Source organism: Corvus brachyrhynchos, unplaced genomic scaffold (assembly GCF_000691975.1).
Source record: "Corvus brachyrhynchos isolate BGI_N302 unplaced genomic scaffold, ASM69197v1 scaffold14, whole genome shotgun sequence".
NCBI lineage: Eukaryota > Metazoa > Chordata > Aves > Passeriformes > Corvidae > Corvus > Corvus brachyrhynchos.
In genome coordinates this window covers 10863495-10878866 of record NW_008239110.1, presented here as the reverse complement: position 1 = coordinate 10878866, position 15372 = coordinate 10863495, and the positions used below count along the sequence as shown (strand labels likewise).

Below are 15372 nucleotides of genomic sequence, written 5' to 3'. Positions count from 1 at the left end.
CTCGCGTGGCTCCGCCCGCACGTGGGAACTGCCTCGCTGCTGCTCACAGAGGGCTCGATGCGTGTGGCCTGGGTCACACAGTCCCTGAAGCAGTTTTAACTTCGCAAGGACACAGCTGACATTGTTCAACAGTCTTGGTAATTAAATAATATTCACAAAAATATTCTTCCATCGGCATATATTTTCACTCAGAAATTAACTGTGTCCAAACGGTCTTCCAAAAGCCGTTGGTAAGAATCAGATCCCAAGAAACGTAGAAAAAGTTCTTAAACAACCATGAAAGGAAATGTTTCAGTTCCTTTTGAGCTTGAATTAAGCTAAAATTTACAAATCGTTGTTCAAGAATCTTTTCAAGTTTAAGATAAATGTCCATATGCAGCTCTGAGAGCCAAGAGTCTTTCCTCGGTTCCTCCATAGTTTAGAGATGGAACAGCAAAACAAAAACAAGAAGAGAAATCCAGAGTTTACTCTCAAATCAGTTGCTGTCTTTAGGGATCAGGGATCATTCTGCCCGCAGTTCTCTACCATTTGTTACAGTGGGGAAACTGCAACTTAAGCCCATACTGAAGTCTGCCTCCCATCTCTCAGGCAGCTCAGCTATAGTCTATGATAGTAGCATGCTAATGACACTGTAGTTCTTTTTCAAATTACTATTACACTTGGAATTATAATTGTGGCTTTATGTTATATGATAGCCTACATATAAACACCTCATCTTGCATGCATTCTGTGCAGCAGAATATTTATTCTGTTGGCTCCAAATCCTACTGTGCTTGAAACATCCATTTTTCTGGAATGCATAAAAAGGAAACCTGGTGAAGAATTTCATTTTGAGCACATAATAAACCTTTCCTAAGACCAGGAATTCCAAACATGCATTTTTAAAAATTGAAATACTTGTCCGAATCCACAAATTTTATTTGAATTTTACAACTTGATCCCACATCTGAATCTAATAATCAGCTAGGCATGCAGGTATCCATCTGGATTTATATCAAAATGTTAATTAAGTTGATAATTTTGTCTATCTCCCATTATTTTTCTATGGAGACATAAATTATCTTAGGTCCATCTGAAATTTAATTTAGTCCACAATATTTTTAATCTTTAGAGAAGCTTGCCTGAGAGGACAGTTGGTTATATTGCAGACATTTCATGCTAGCACAGTTCTGATTAATCATCTGTTATAACAATCACTGGAGATGAGGGGAAATAGCTGGGCTAACTTTATCAGGTCTGAAGAGTATTTTAGAAACACCAATGCAACCACTGGAGACCTGGATCTCTGAAATATTTTCTTCTATTCTGAAATACTTAGTACTTCCTTTTCTTTGCTTCATGCTTTTAGTGAAAGTAAATACATTTTTTTAAAAGATTTTGCTTCACCCTTGCTTCCAACAAAGTTTTTCTAAAAAATACCGCCTATGTTTCCTGACAGCTTTGAAATTCAAGTTTTTCTTCAGACGCTTGCAATGATACACGCTATTGAAACCATCAACAACTCAACACTGTTATCCGGAGTTACTCTGGGCTATGAAATCTATGACACATGTGCAGAAGTTACAAAGGCCATGGCATCTGCTCTGAGATTTCTGTCTAAATTCAATTCTTCTGAGGATGCTGTGGAGTTCAAGTGTAACTACTCAGACTACATCCCGAGAGTCAAGGCAGTCACTGGAGCCAGCTACTCGGAGGTGTCGATGGCAGTGTCAAGGCTGTTGGCTTTGCAATTAATCCCACAGGTAGGTCTGAGGGAATTATTTTATTTTGGACAGAGGTTCAGATTTACCATGCTTAGAATAAAGGTTCTGATCACAGGAATTGCAAAAGCCACCTATTTACTACGGGCAGGATTTGGTTTAGCCTAAGGACAGCAGGACAGGTGAGCTTCAGCTCCAAGTGGAGGGCTTGATTCACTTGCCCAAACAAAGGCAGTAAGGGATATTTTATATACCTGAGGCACATTTATCCAAGTGCTCTTTCAGAGTGATGCTGGGCTCTTGTCAGCCTGGCAGTGCCTTTTGTCAGTCCTGGTTACTCCAATGTACCTCAGATGACATTCAAGGACTTTATTCAGGCAGCGAAATTACAGCTGCTGTGTCCAGTCTGCCTGGTGGAGAATATGAAAATACTCAAGCTAAAAAAAAAAAAGAGACCAGGTCAGATCTGGCCAGAAATTCAGAAATTCTCTCCTGCCCAAGAGAAATTAAATGTTGGAGTCAGTTAAAACTCTGGAAAGGGAAGTGAGGAAGATTGCTCTAAACCAAAGATTTACTCCTAATAGTCTTCAAACAATTGTAGACGTGAAAGAATACAACAGTTTAGATCCACATTGGTCCTTCCCAAAACATCCTTCTCTATTTCTGACCTCTCTAGGACTAGTACAGTCCCACACTTGTGCTTAGGCCCTTGCTTACGTTCCTACTTTCACCTTTGTAAAAGAGTTGGGGTCAAGGCAAGGACTAACAAGGAACAAGCAGATCCACTTCCACACACCATCTTGTCTTGCACTTTGGTTTTGACAATAGGCATAAATTAACCAAATACATGGAAAAGACATAAAATTTGAACTAAATATAACTGCTAACTGAATCTTCTCCTCTGCAATGGTAGGAAGTAATTCCGACCTCCAACGCCACCCCAGGAGCTGTAGTAAGTATGAAAACTAAAATGCCACACTTGAACATAATCAAAAGGCAAGTGACTAAAAAAATCTGCATTAGGTAATAGATGGAAAATGGGACCCAATAGATTTTTCTTACCAATAGCATCTGCAATGTTCTGACACAGTAAGATTTTGGTATCCCCTCCAGACAGGTGACTCTCATTTCAGAAAACTTAAATTTATTTTTTAAGAAATGTCAACGATATAGGGGAAAAAAGTTCCAAAAAAAAAAAAAAAAAAAAAGGATTAAAACTGGAGAGATTTAAATATCAAAGTTCTACTATTTTTTTTAGCTACATTCACAAGAAAAATATAATAAATCTTTTGTATGAAAGAATTATATCATTCTGTATTATTGTTTACTGTTCGTTTTTCTGTGAGGTTCTCCCAACAGATTTAATGATCCTTTTGAAATATAATAATTAAGTCTTGGAAAGAAAATATATATATATATATATGGATGAACCATACTAACACACTCAGTGATAGGAAAATAGTGCAAAATGTAAGAGCACTAGCAATTTGAATAGAGACTCAAAAAATAGCCAATGTTTTAAATATTGCTTTGAAAAGCATGCTGATGGTATTTGCACAGACTAAACCAAAATCTTTATACCATCATTACTGTCATATCCATTTTGAAAAGTTTTGTTCTCCACCTTCACTGAATTATGCAGAAGAGAGTGAAAGAAAAGGTGTGACTGGTACTGGGCAAGAGTCTGCATCCCAAGAGCAGGGAGAAAGAACCTGCCCCCTTTGGCTGCAGCTTGTTGATGCTCACTTGCAGGAGGAGGGAGCCCAGGTCAGATGGGAAGAAAGAACAATCATGGCAGTTTTGGATCTCTTGGCATCCTTTGGAGGACACCACATCTGTAACTGAATTGTTCACTCTTCCTAGGTCAGTCCTGCATCATCAGCTGAAATCCTCAGTGACAAAATCAGGTTTCCTTCTTTCTTCAGGACTATCCCTAGTGATTTTCATCAGACAAGAGCAATGACCCGCTTGATCTATGAATCTGGGTGGAACTGGATTGGAGTAATAGCCACTGATGATGACAATGGCCGGTTTGCTCTGGAGAGCTTTGGGGTCCAGGCCATGGCAAACAACGTTTGCATAGCTTTTAAAGAGATGCTGCCAGCCTACCTCTCTGACAGCACCTTTCACACCAAAGTTGATCATGCAATTGAGAAGATTGTCAAGGAAACAAGAGTAAATGTTATTGTTGTCTTTATGAGACAGTTCCATGTGCTTAAACTATTCAAAAAGGCAATTGAAAGGAATGTTAAAAAAGTCTGGATTGCAAGTGATAACTGGTCAGCTGCTTTCAAGATCAGTACTATTCCCAATATCAGACAGCTGGGAACCGTTGTGGGATTTGGATTTAAAAGTGGAGACATCTCCTCATTCCAAGAGTTTCTGAGAAACCTTCATGAAAAGCCCACTGAAAACAACAAGTTTTTACATGAATATATTATGCTTTTGTCAGTTTGTGCATACCTGGAATATCATGATTTTCAAACGTGCATTGCAAACCAGTCCCAGGATGATCTACTGGAAAATGCTGGCAGTAAACCTCAGATCTGGAGAGATGATTTTTTGAATGCTAACATTGAACAGGGATTTATCCATAGTACTATACTTGCAGTATATGCTATAGCCCATGCCATTAAAGGGCGATGCAAAGACAGAGACTGCAAGGATCCCTCTGCCTTCACTCCCTGGGAGGTAGGATGCTAATTCCTTCAGGTCTCATTCTCTCTGCCTAACTTTCATCTCATTTTAGCTCCCATATTCCTGGAGATAAAAGCTTGGTCCTTTTAATAAATGACTTTTTACCAGCTATTTGACTACTAGTGGTTGGTCGCATTGCTGTAAACCACTGTGATACACATAATGAGTGCTCTTGAGAGATGGGGATACTGCAGGATAGGAGCATTCATCAAAGTTTCAGTTTTCCTCTCTCTCTTTTTCTGACCATTGTATCTGTTTTGTCTTAATTCAAGTATTTTCCTCTATAATGAGTCTCTACTTGAAAATGAAAATGCAATACATTGTTCCTCTGTCTGATCTTGACTTATATGTAAAGACATAATCTTTAAGATGGGTGAGGTACTCGTTATCACACTCTACTGGGTGGGAAGAGACGACGAAAAATCAGACAAGTAAACCTGACCTGACCTTTTACCCAAGAACCTGCTCAGGACTATTCACTTTTACACACTTTTACTCAGAGGACTAAACAAATGTTCATTTAAAAGTCAAACAACCTCTGAAGCACTCTGATTTGCACTGACCTCTTATCGTAGGTCAGGGCAGGTCAAACCAAGATATAGGATTTGAAAAAAAACCAACCAACCAATAACCCAGTCACAATCAGACTCTTACATGAATTAGTAAACACTAATGGGACAAATTCAGGACTGCTTTATAGGAATGCAGCTTTGTGGAGCTACATTTACATCATTACTGAACTAAATCCCATACCATCCAAATTAAAACTCCTTTTAAGTTCTTACGCACTCATGAAGAGAACTGAAAGAGATAATTAATTTCCCTGTGATGTTTTCATAACATGTTTCTTCTACATGAAAATTCAACCCTCTAGGAAGTGAGATATATATGTACAGAAAAACCTCAAGATCCAAATAATCTGTATCACACATGTCCGTATACAGGGAAACAATAGAGTGATTGGTGTTACAGACTTTGCAAAAATAATAAACAGTTACACCAAAATGTTGCTAAATATTGGCCCCTTCTGTCTGAAGCTCAAGATGTATTCAAAAAGCTCTGGTGTTCTCATATTGTTAGAAGAATTGGAAAAGTGGAGAAGAGAAAAATTAAATGAATAGTCTGAGTATGTACAATTAAAAAATCCTGTTCAGTTCCACACAACGATGCAGCGTCCAAATCAAATTGGTTAGAAACACACTGGTTCTTCGTAAGTTATATAAACACTGAAAAAATTACATTATCTATGAAAAAATGGCGTATTATATACACCAGATGTGTTACATGAATTTGACAAAGCCTATTGAGGTAGTATACCTGTCAGCACATTTGTTAAATGCTGTGAATATCACAAATGGACTCATGTAACAGCATGCTTTTCAAATGCAGTTGAACTCAGCCTTTCACCAAACATCGACTTTTTTTCTTGTCGGTTAACTACTGTTGCTAAAAATCACTAGGCCTACAAAATAATAAAGCTTTTGCTTCAATTAAGAACCATGGTAGTTAATGGGAGTCCTCCTATGATCTCCCCATGAACTGGGAGTGGGTGATACGTGCCTTAACCCATCCTTTTCTAGATTCACACAGATCTTTTTGATCTGTCTGTTTGGAATGAGGGAAGCAGAAATTTTTCCCCTGTTGAACAGAAGGAATTGCAATATGAAGCTGGACAGTTGCCTTACCAAAGCATCCTTGGTTTGGTATTTCCTGTGACCTGTCGAATACGGCCTTCCTGTTCATTGCCATTGTGCCATTGATCTCCCCATCTGAACAAATTGGCGTATGTTGTTCATTGATTATTAAAAGTTCTGAGTCTCACCTTGCCATACACAATTTCAGTCAGAGTCACAGTTGGGAACAGTGCTAGATACTCCCAGATGTGCTGGGGGAATTCACTCTGGAAGCAAATGTTGCCCAGATTGACTCTGCTGACAGTAAAGTAACAACAGGAGCACCACTCAACCCTGTTCTTTACAAGAAGGGGTGTGCCAAAAGACTCTTAGTTTTTGCAAGCAAAAATATCTTCTCTCCAAACATCATACCAAAATTTTCAAGGCTGGAAAAAAATACTATGAATATGATTTTATGAAATTATAATTTTTTTAATAATAGATTTTTAAGGCCAACAGAATTGTCTGTATAATGTAATTCTGTAAAAAAAATGAATTTGAATTTTAATATTTCCCTTAGTCCTAAAAACATTTCTTTTAAATTCGGTATTATCATACATATGTTAAACTACTCAGTTCGTCACTATGTTATCATTCCTTACGTTTATGTGCAGCTCCTAGAAGAACTTAAAAAAGTTGTAGTCATTGATGATGATAAGGAAGTAAAGTTTGACCCCAATGGAGATATGAGCACCAGTTATGATGTCCTTCTTTGGAAAGAAATTGATGGCCACGTGGAAATCACCACTATGGCAGAATATGATGCAGAGAAAGGTGGCTTTATCTTTGAGGATGAAGAGAAAAAAAAAGATTTTCTGGCTTTAAAGGTAACTTTTAATTTGTTGACATAGCATGTGAAATTCATTCCATATGATTTCTCCTTCCTGCAGGACTTGTGACTGAAGCATGTGTCAACTAGAAATCTCTTGTGTGGTTTCATGTTCTCCTCTAAGAGCAAAACTCCTGTCTGAGTTTATTCAACCCCTTTTATGCACCCCAAGATGCATGTTAGCCTGTGAGCAGGCTCAGTGATTTAAAATTTATTTATTTAGCCAGAATGCCCCTAGAAGGTTATGTCTGTCCTAAGGATGCTATTCCAGAATCTTACAAAGGGATTTTAAAATAAAAAATTATATTGTATAAAAAGCCCTGACTTATATACCACCTCTTTTTTTTTTTTTTTTTACATGAAGATTCATGTGTGTTGACTTTATTGTTTGAAAAAAAAAAGAAAGTTTTGTTGTTTATTTGCTCCTGTTAAAGCTGGGGTCAGCAACATGAGTAGATAGTGCGACCTGGAGCCCCAGCACAGGTGTAGACAGGACTAGTGGGTGGCCCTGGCCAGTTCCAGCTGGACAATCTGTCCTCTGTGCATGGGTGAAGGTCTGAGTTCATGGTGCAGCTCTGTGCTGCAAGGCATTCCCCACTAATGGGACAGGGAGAGGCTGCTTACTAGGTGGACATGAGGTGCACAGAATTCTAGTCTCCGCCTGTGAACTCAACTGAAGACAGAAGGAAATCTCAAACCTTGTCCCTCTATGGCACAAAGAAATGTCTCCACCTCCTTGTTAGCACCATCTTGGAAAAAGAGGAGATTGCAGTGTGCTTCAGGACAGATCGTTTGACAAAAAATTGTCTTTGGAAGGAGGACCTGAGGTGAGACCTCAAGAGAAGGCCCCGATCACACAGACAGGAGTGGAGCTTCATGACTCAGGGATAAGCTGGCAAGGGTCAGGAATGTCAGAGCTGCAGTACAGAGCACCCTCCAAAGTGTCTCCCTCAGGCCAAGGCATCCTTCCTGGGCTCAGAGTGGCTGAGCAGGGTTTCAGGATCTCTTTTGTGAAGCAGTTCTCTCAAATTCCCCATCACATGCTTCTGTGTGTTCTTTGAAAATTATCCTCTGCAGTCTAAATACAGGTTCAAAGCTGAATGAAAGACTGTGATCTAGATTTTAAAGGCACCTACAAATCCAGTGACTGGCACTCAGGTCCCAAAAATAAAATTATGAGGTAAATAATGCCCCATTCTAATACTCCTTGACTGTGTGGAGGAAATACAAGAAATATGGACCTTAGAATGTCTCTTTTTCAACATCATTTTCAGATTTCCTTAAAATATGTATGATATAAAAAAAAAAAATACAAATTGCAAAAATTCTGGAGGTTTATATTAATGTTCCTTTGTAATTAGCTGTGCCTGAGATGATGATCCTTTTTTTTTTTTTCTCCCTCTGCACACTGCAGAAGGTTCAGTCAACATGCTCCCAGCACTGCAGGCCAGGCCAGGTGAAAAAGGTTACAGAAAGTCCACACACATGCTGCTATGAGTGTATTTACTGCCCAGAAAACCATTACAGCAACCAAACAGGTAAAGAATTGTGATCCAAATAGAGGTTTATTTATACATCAATGCAATTGTTTTGCTTGGATATAATTTGCCTTGACAACCTTGGGTTAAATTTTGGAATAATTTAAATATTTAAATATGCTCAGTTTCCCATAAAACTTGGTATAAATGCTTCTTAAAAGGCCAAGTTTAAAGCAATTAGACTGTCCAGCCAACCAGCATTACCCTTTGCCAGGATGGAAATTCTGGCTGATTTTTCACTGAGATTGATTCTCATTTAATAGAGCCTTTCCTCCCTGTCTTTCCATAGTATACCCAGTCCAGTAAGGAGCAATTTCTTGACTTTGAGGGTGGTGAGGCACTGGGACAGGTTGCCCAGAGAAGTTGTTGTGGATGCCCTGTTCTTAGAAGTGTTCAAGGCCAGGTTGGATGGAGCTTTGAGCAACCTGGTGTAGAGGAACGTGTCTCTGCCCCTGGCAGGCGAGTTGGAACTAGATGATCTTTGAAAGCCCCTCCCAACCCAAACCATTATACAAGCCTATGAACCTATGAAGTTCAAGGGTTATGTATTTTGCTTAGCAGCACGTTTTGTGTCTTACCACAGAGTACTGTGTATTTTGATATAACTGTACAGTAATATATTCTAGTATCAAATCTGATGTACACTTTACCGCTGGTTCATTTATATATATTCATATATATATATTCATTCATATATATTCAATATATATTCATTTTATATTTAAGCAAAAATTTTTAAGGGGAAAATTATACATGGAGGAGAGAGATGGAATTGAGAAAATTAAGGTACCATGTACTTTTAATATCCTAAGAGCAGAAAGAAAGTAAATTTTATCTTCTCAATCAATTAATTGTGATATTTCTCCATATCAGAGGATAAGAATTGCAAAGCAAAAGTACCTTTCAAATCATAATCTAAAGCAATGTCTGTTCTTGCTATTGTATTTTAAAAGCTATCTGTAAAGAGAATGTTAGGATGTTTTCTTCTTAAAATAGACAAAAAAAAGAAAAGTAGTTCAAATTTTTGAAAGAGAATTGTTTAGTCTCGAGTCATTGTGCAGGTTTCAATTAAAGTTTGTCTGTCCAGAGCTCCAGCCAGCTCACCTTTCACTGGTCAGTGATGAGCAAGACAGTTTTAGAACCCTGGTGATTTTGCCTCCTTGCCCCTGGCTGCAGGCAAGGCTCGCTCCCAGCTGGCAGGGAGCTCCAGGCACTTGTCCTTTGCTCGTTGTGCCACTGCCACCGCAGCCACCGCAGCCCTGCAGCTCCTCCGCCTGGACAGCGACAGCAGGAGTCAGAAGCAGTCAGACCCGTCTTTTCTCTTTAGCATCCCTTCCCACATTGCTCCTGTATCTCAAATCCCTACAATCCACTTTGCAGTTTCTTAACTTTGGGTTTCTAAGATATCTTCCCTTTTTTTTCTGCTTCCAGATATGGATTACTGCTACCGATGTAACAACAAAACCTACTGGGCTCCCGTCAACAGCACCACATGCTACAGAAAGACAATCTATTTCCTTGCCTGGACTGATTGGTTTGCCATCTTCCTCCTCCTCCTCTCTGCTTTTGGGGTTGTGGTGGTTTTGTCAATTTGTATAATATTTACCAAAAACTTAGACACACCAGTTGTAAAGGCATCTGGTGGTCTGATTGTCTGCTATATTATTCTCTTCAGCCACTTCTTAATTTTTTTAAGCACTGTCTTCTTCATAGATGTACCTACAGATTTCAAATGTAAAACTAGGCAAGCACTCTTTGGCATAAGTTTTACGCTCTGCATTTCATGTATTTTAATAAAGTCACTAAAAATTTTACTAGCTTTCAGCTTTGATCCCAAGCTTCAAAATTTCCTGAAATGCATGTATAAACCTATTCCCGCTGTGGTCACCTGCACTGGAATTCAAGTTATCATTTGCACCTTCTGGCTAATATTTAGGACACCTTTTGTAAATCAAAATTTCTCAATCCCCAAAGCGATAATTCTGGAATGCAATGAAGGGTCTATTGTAGCTTTTGGGATTATGTTGGGCTACATTGCTGCCTTAGCCTTTATATGCTTCATATTTGCTTTTAAAGGTAGGAAGTTGCCAGAGAATTACAATGAAGCTAAATTCATCACTTTTGGCATGCTAATTTACTTTATAGCATGGATTGTATTTATCCCTGTCTACGCAACTACATTTGGCAAATACTTGCCAGCAGTGGAAATCATTGTTGTATTAATATCTAATTATGGAATCCTCTGCTGCACTTTTCTTCCAAAATGCTATATCATCATTTACAAGCAAGAAACAAACACAAAATCTGCATTTCTCAAAATGGTTTACACTTACTCTTCTAAGAGTGCAGGCAGTGTTGCTGTTAGTCAGGCTTCTTTAGATTCAAAATCATCCAGCCTCCGAGCTACTGTCACAGACTCATGTAAAACTGAGAATGACTCTGTGAATGGAAACTGCCATTTCCAAGTGCCTGGGCAGCCACTAATAAAAGGCAAAGTTCTTCCTAAAAATGCTGCAAGGACTGTGATCAGGAAAAGAGTCTCCAGTATATGACTGGCCAGCGTTAAAGTACTGGAAGTTAAAAAGCCATTTTAGGGAGCCATTTCTCTTTCAGATCTCTTTCCTTCTGGTATCCTCAAGGAGGGCAGGCCATGTGAAACACCTTTTCCTGTACTTAGACAGTTATCCATTACCAGATCTGAAAGGCTTTCCTGACTCAGAGAGTCCATCCCTTGCTCCTGCAAGCTCCCTGATGTGCAGTCCCTTTCAACAGCTCCCTTCCTTCCCCATCCGCCCCACACAGGCTTGTGGGAACCTATTCTGCAACCTCCCTTCCTCAAGTGAGGCAGAAGCAACACAGAATTATTTCTCACAGTCATGTAAGTGGGACCACATGAGTTTACCCACTTCTTTTGCCTCTTTGATGCCCAGTTATTTACGGAGCTCTTCTTCTCATCTGGCCTCATTTTATGGATCAAAGAGAACCTTGTCCCAGCCTTTGTTTGCTAAGATAAACAAGTCCAGTCCTTTAGTCTCCACTTTTAAGATAGGCTTTCCATTTTCCTGAACTTCCAAAAGTAACTCTTTTCATTTGGTATCAGCGAGTCTCTTTTTTTCCTCCCCCAAATTGCACACCTTATTCCAGATGAGTGCTGTAGTAACATTTAAGGTTCCTTGTGTTTATCAGCATGGTAATGAACTAGAGACAGATCTATAAAAAACTTAGAGAATTATTCTGGAGCTCTGTAGCTATACATATGTTCATCTGCCTCTTTTCCCCATACTCAGAAGAAACACACTGATTCCACTCATGCACCTTTTCTGATGCAAGAGGAGAGTGAGCCCCAGGTGTCCTCTTATTTGAGAGTGTAAAGTCAATGTGTAATGTCAGAATCACTAACTGATTCCTCTCATTAGCATAAATGATGTAATGACCAGTATCAGCACGACTGCATCCTAGAAAATTCAAGGGGTTTGATATATGCTTAAAAATTCTGTTTTTCAATAAGAATATGACAATGCATCATTACAGTATACAGAAATAGCACAAGGATGACCTGGCATGATCTGCACTGAATGACTCTGCTCTGTAGAGAGTGTGTGCTCCATGAGCACAGTTGCGCTGTGCCTTCTGTATGAGAGGCAAAGGGCACATTCAGAGAAGGAGGAATGGTAGTGGTACTACAGAGCTTTCTCAGACAGACCTCAGGCAGCAGAGCTACTTTGTCAATACAGGAACAGGAAAATACTTTTCCATATTCCTAAAGCCCAGAACATAGAAACTTTGCTATTTTAAGTTCTGCGCCATATTACTGTAAAAGAATACTAAAATCCTGGATATTGTGTATCTATGAAGATATTTTAAAGTCATTTGGAAGGCAAGAGTGCAACTCACATACAGATTTGTGTAATTACATATGTTCTGATGCTAATTGGAGGAATGAAGGGTTATGTGTATATGTTTATATGTTGAATGCTGTTTATATGTTGAATGGTGTTTATACGTCCATTGTTGCAAATACTTTTTTGCATATGAGGTTATGTATTATAAGGGTAAAATGCCTGCAATTTGACTGCCAGTGCAGCAAGAAGTCTTCCCCTAAAAGAGAGAAGCAAAACTTACATTGCATGACTGTCAGCAATCAGCTGGTTAGAAAAGTTAATTTGACTGGAATGTTGTACCCGTATTTGTTGTTTTCAAAAGTGTTGAGTGTAGCACACCTTGAAGCTACACAGAAGGGAATGATTAAAGCCATATTGTTATTTAAAATTGAGTTTGCTTACTTAATTTCCTTACCTCTCCCCATGAGCTTCTGTTAGACCTTGAACAACAGCGATACATGCACCTGTAAAGTGTTTCTACTGTAGAGCTCAGCCTGCTTCTTAGAAACATCCTTTAGATTGAAAGCTGCGTGTGCTAGGGGATTTATCCTGCAGGACACTGAGGAGAGTGTCTTGATGAACAGGGCCTGGTGACAGCAGTGAAGGTCTCTACCAAGGTATCTCTGAGGAAAGACATCACATATGGCAGAATTTCAAAGGAGTCCTACATGCTACATCTAATTCTCCAGCTACTCAGGTCTTCTGTGCAAAGCACAGTCAACAGTGGCGCAGAGAGGATGTAACAGGTTTGTGAGCCTGACTTGGCAGCAAAAAAGAGACATTATACCAAGATGCATTACATGTTTTTCAATGCCTTGTCTGCAAGAAGCAAGTGATCATATGTGAGTAGAACACAAAGGGATTGTGCTACCCTATACAAAGGATATGAAAAACCTTAAAATAGGAGTTCATTATGCTAAAGGAGTATTTGTGCACATTCCCCTGCCCAGTGCAGTAAGTATTCCAGCAATGTAACTACTCCTCTTACTAGACACGGGGACATTAAATGAGCCTGAAACAGATTTTCATCCCCAGAGCACAGAAAAGGAATCACCTTCCAGAGCCATTGCAAAGTCTTTTCCTGGTTCTCCTAGAGCCATGGCCCATAGGTCAGGCTATGTGAGGCCAAAGGGACCAGCTCTTTTTTTCTGGCTCAGAGCACACTCTGCTTGCTTACTTTGGAAAGATCCTGAAACCACTTCCCAAAACACTAACATCCCACAGGCATGTTTTCCATCTCTGAGAGCAGTAGAGAGAACAAATGTCTCAAAACACAGCGCTGTTCACAGAGAAATCAAATGTGAAAATGCTGTTTGTTGAGGTCAGCAGGAGGCTGCTCTGGATGTAAACATTATTATCCTTGTCAGGGCTTATGTCATTCATTACTATTAATGCTAAATGATGCATTCTGAAGATACTATCCTACAATGTACAGTATCTTCAGAGACAATGAAGACTATGAAGGCCACCAAGTGTTTGAAGTCCTCCAGGGCATAATTCCCTCAAGATTTCAGTAGCTCTGGCTGTGTAGATGCCTTCCAGCTGCCCACAGTCTTTAGAGCAGTTCTTTGGCAAGTGCTGGAAACTACGTGAGCTCCAAGCTACCTCCCAGCAGCTCTGCTGATGACCATTGGAACTACAGCGACTCTGAATGTGTGGGTGACCATCATGAGTGGCAACTAACAGCAGTGTCTGGGATGCTGCTCATAATGTATGACGCTGAGCCCAGCCCAGATGTGCTGACTCTGTCTTCAGGGACAAGGAGCCCTGCTTGACATGATGCCACTGTCTTGGAGCAAAGGGAAAGTATCATCCCCTAGGTCATTTCTGTTGATATGTCTTCATCTCCTCGACAACATTCTGAAAGAGGGCACAGGTGCTTAAGGAGAGTGTGTGTGTGTGTGTGTGTGTGTGTGCAAAGAGATGCATCTCTTCGCTTTTGTTATATGCTCTGCTCCTGAAAAAGATAGCTAGTGGTTTTGGCTACAAACAGTTCCAAACTCCTCTTTAGTGCTGTCACACTGAGCACAGGACTTAAGCTGTTGCCAGACAGTGATCCATCCCTGGGGAGCAGGACTTCCTCTGTTCATCTGCAGCCATTCTGGCTTTGGCTGATGCATGTAAAATCTTCCACTACTTGGTGCATCAGACACAGTTCTGTTGAGACAGTCTTACAATGTCACGAACATCATGCTGACACAGGCTGTTACTTAGTAAATGTCTACTCTGTGCAGACTTCTCTGAATATTTTTTTAGGGGATTTTTTTGTTTAGTTTTGTTTTTTAATAAAGTCTTACTCTATGCAGGATGTGAAAGGGAAAAAAAAAAGTTGTTCAGTTGAAGTAGATGGAGAAGTGTACCATGAGAATCAATATGTTTGAGCCTTCTGAAAGCAGTAAAATGATAGAAACACAAATGTGGGCAGGTCTGTGTCACAGAACTTATACTCTACATAGAACCATAGAATGGTTTGGGTTGGAAGGGACCTTAAAGATCATCTAATTGCCATGGGCCGAAACACCTTCCACTAGACCAGGTTGCTCAAAGCCCCATTCAACCTTCTGGGGATCAGCCATCCACAGCTTCTCTGAGCAATCTGTGCCAGTGTCTCACCAACCTCACAGGAAAGAATTTCTTCCTAATCTAAAGCCACCCTGATTCAGTTAAAAGCCATTACTCCTAGTAATAGGGGTATAGGAATCACTACATGCCCTTGTAAAAAGCCTTTCTCCATCTTTCTTGTGGGCCCCCTTTAGGCACTGGAAGGTGCTGTAAGGTCTCCCTGGAACCTTCTCTCCTTCAGGCTGAACAACCCCAGCTCTCTGTTCGTCTTCACGGAAGAGGTGCTCCTGGCCTCTGGTCGTTTTTGTGGCCCTCCTCAGGACTCACTTCAGCAGCTGCACGTCCTAACATGAAGCTGAACTACCGCGTCTGTTTCTTTAACCGAGTTTTGTCTTGGACGCTGACCTTTCCACACTAGAGTTGCAATCCGTGACCGCGGTAGGTGAGCAGGATGCCTCCTCCGGAGGACCGATCCCCGCCGGGTGTCGGCAG

At 40.1% G+C, this 15372-nt stretch overlaps 2 protein-coding genes across 4 annotated transcripts in view; both read left to right on the top strand.

Annotated features, from left to right (window-relative positions):
* Positions 1–11584, top strand: part of GPRC6A (G protein-coupled receptor class C group 6 member A) — a 13420-nt gene extending 1836 nt beyond the window's left edge. The window contains exons 2-6 of one of the 3 annotated variants that reach the window (XM_017739473.1): positions 1439–1742; positions 3564–3875; positions 6685–6897; positions 8314–8437; positions 9869–11584. In XM_017739473.1, the coding sequence (XP_017594962.1) occupies positions 1439–1742; positions 3564–3875; positions 6685–6897; positions 8314–8437; positions 9869–10989 (2074 nt within the window). In that variant the 3' untranslated portion in view covers positions 10990–11584. Of the gene's footprint in view, positions 1–1438; positions 1743–3563; positions 4392–6684; positions 6898–8313; positions 8438–9868 lie in introns of all 3 variants that reach the window. The other 2 variants (XM_008637792.2, XM_017739472.1) reach the window with 2 other exon arrangements.
* Positions 11585–14679: 3095 nt separating this feature from the next.
* FAM162B (family with sequence similarity 162 member B) overlaps positions 14680–15372 on the top strand; it is a 6480-nt gene continuing 5787 nt past the window's right edge. Inside the window, exon 1 of the mRNA XM_008637941.2 lies at positions 14680–14743. Coding sequence (XP_008636163.1) covers positions 14680–14743 — 64 coding nt within the window. The remainder of the gene's footprint in view (positions 14744–15372) is intronic.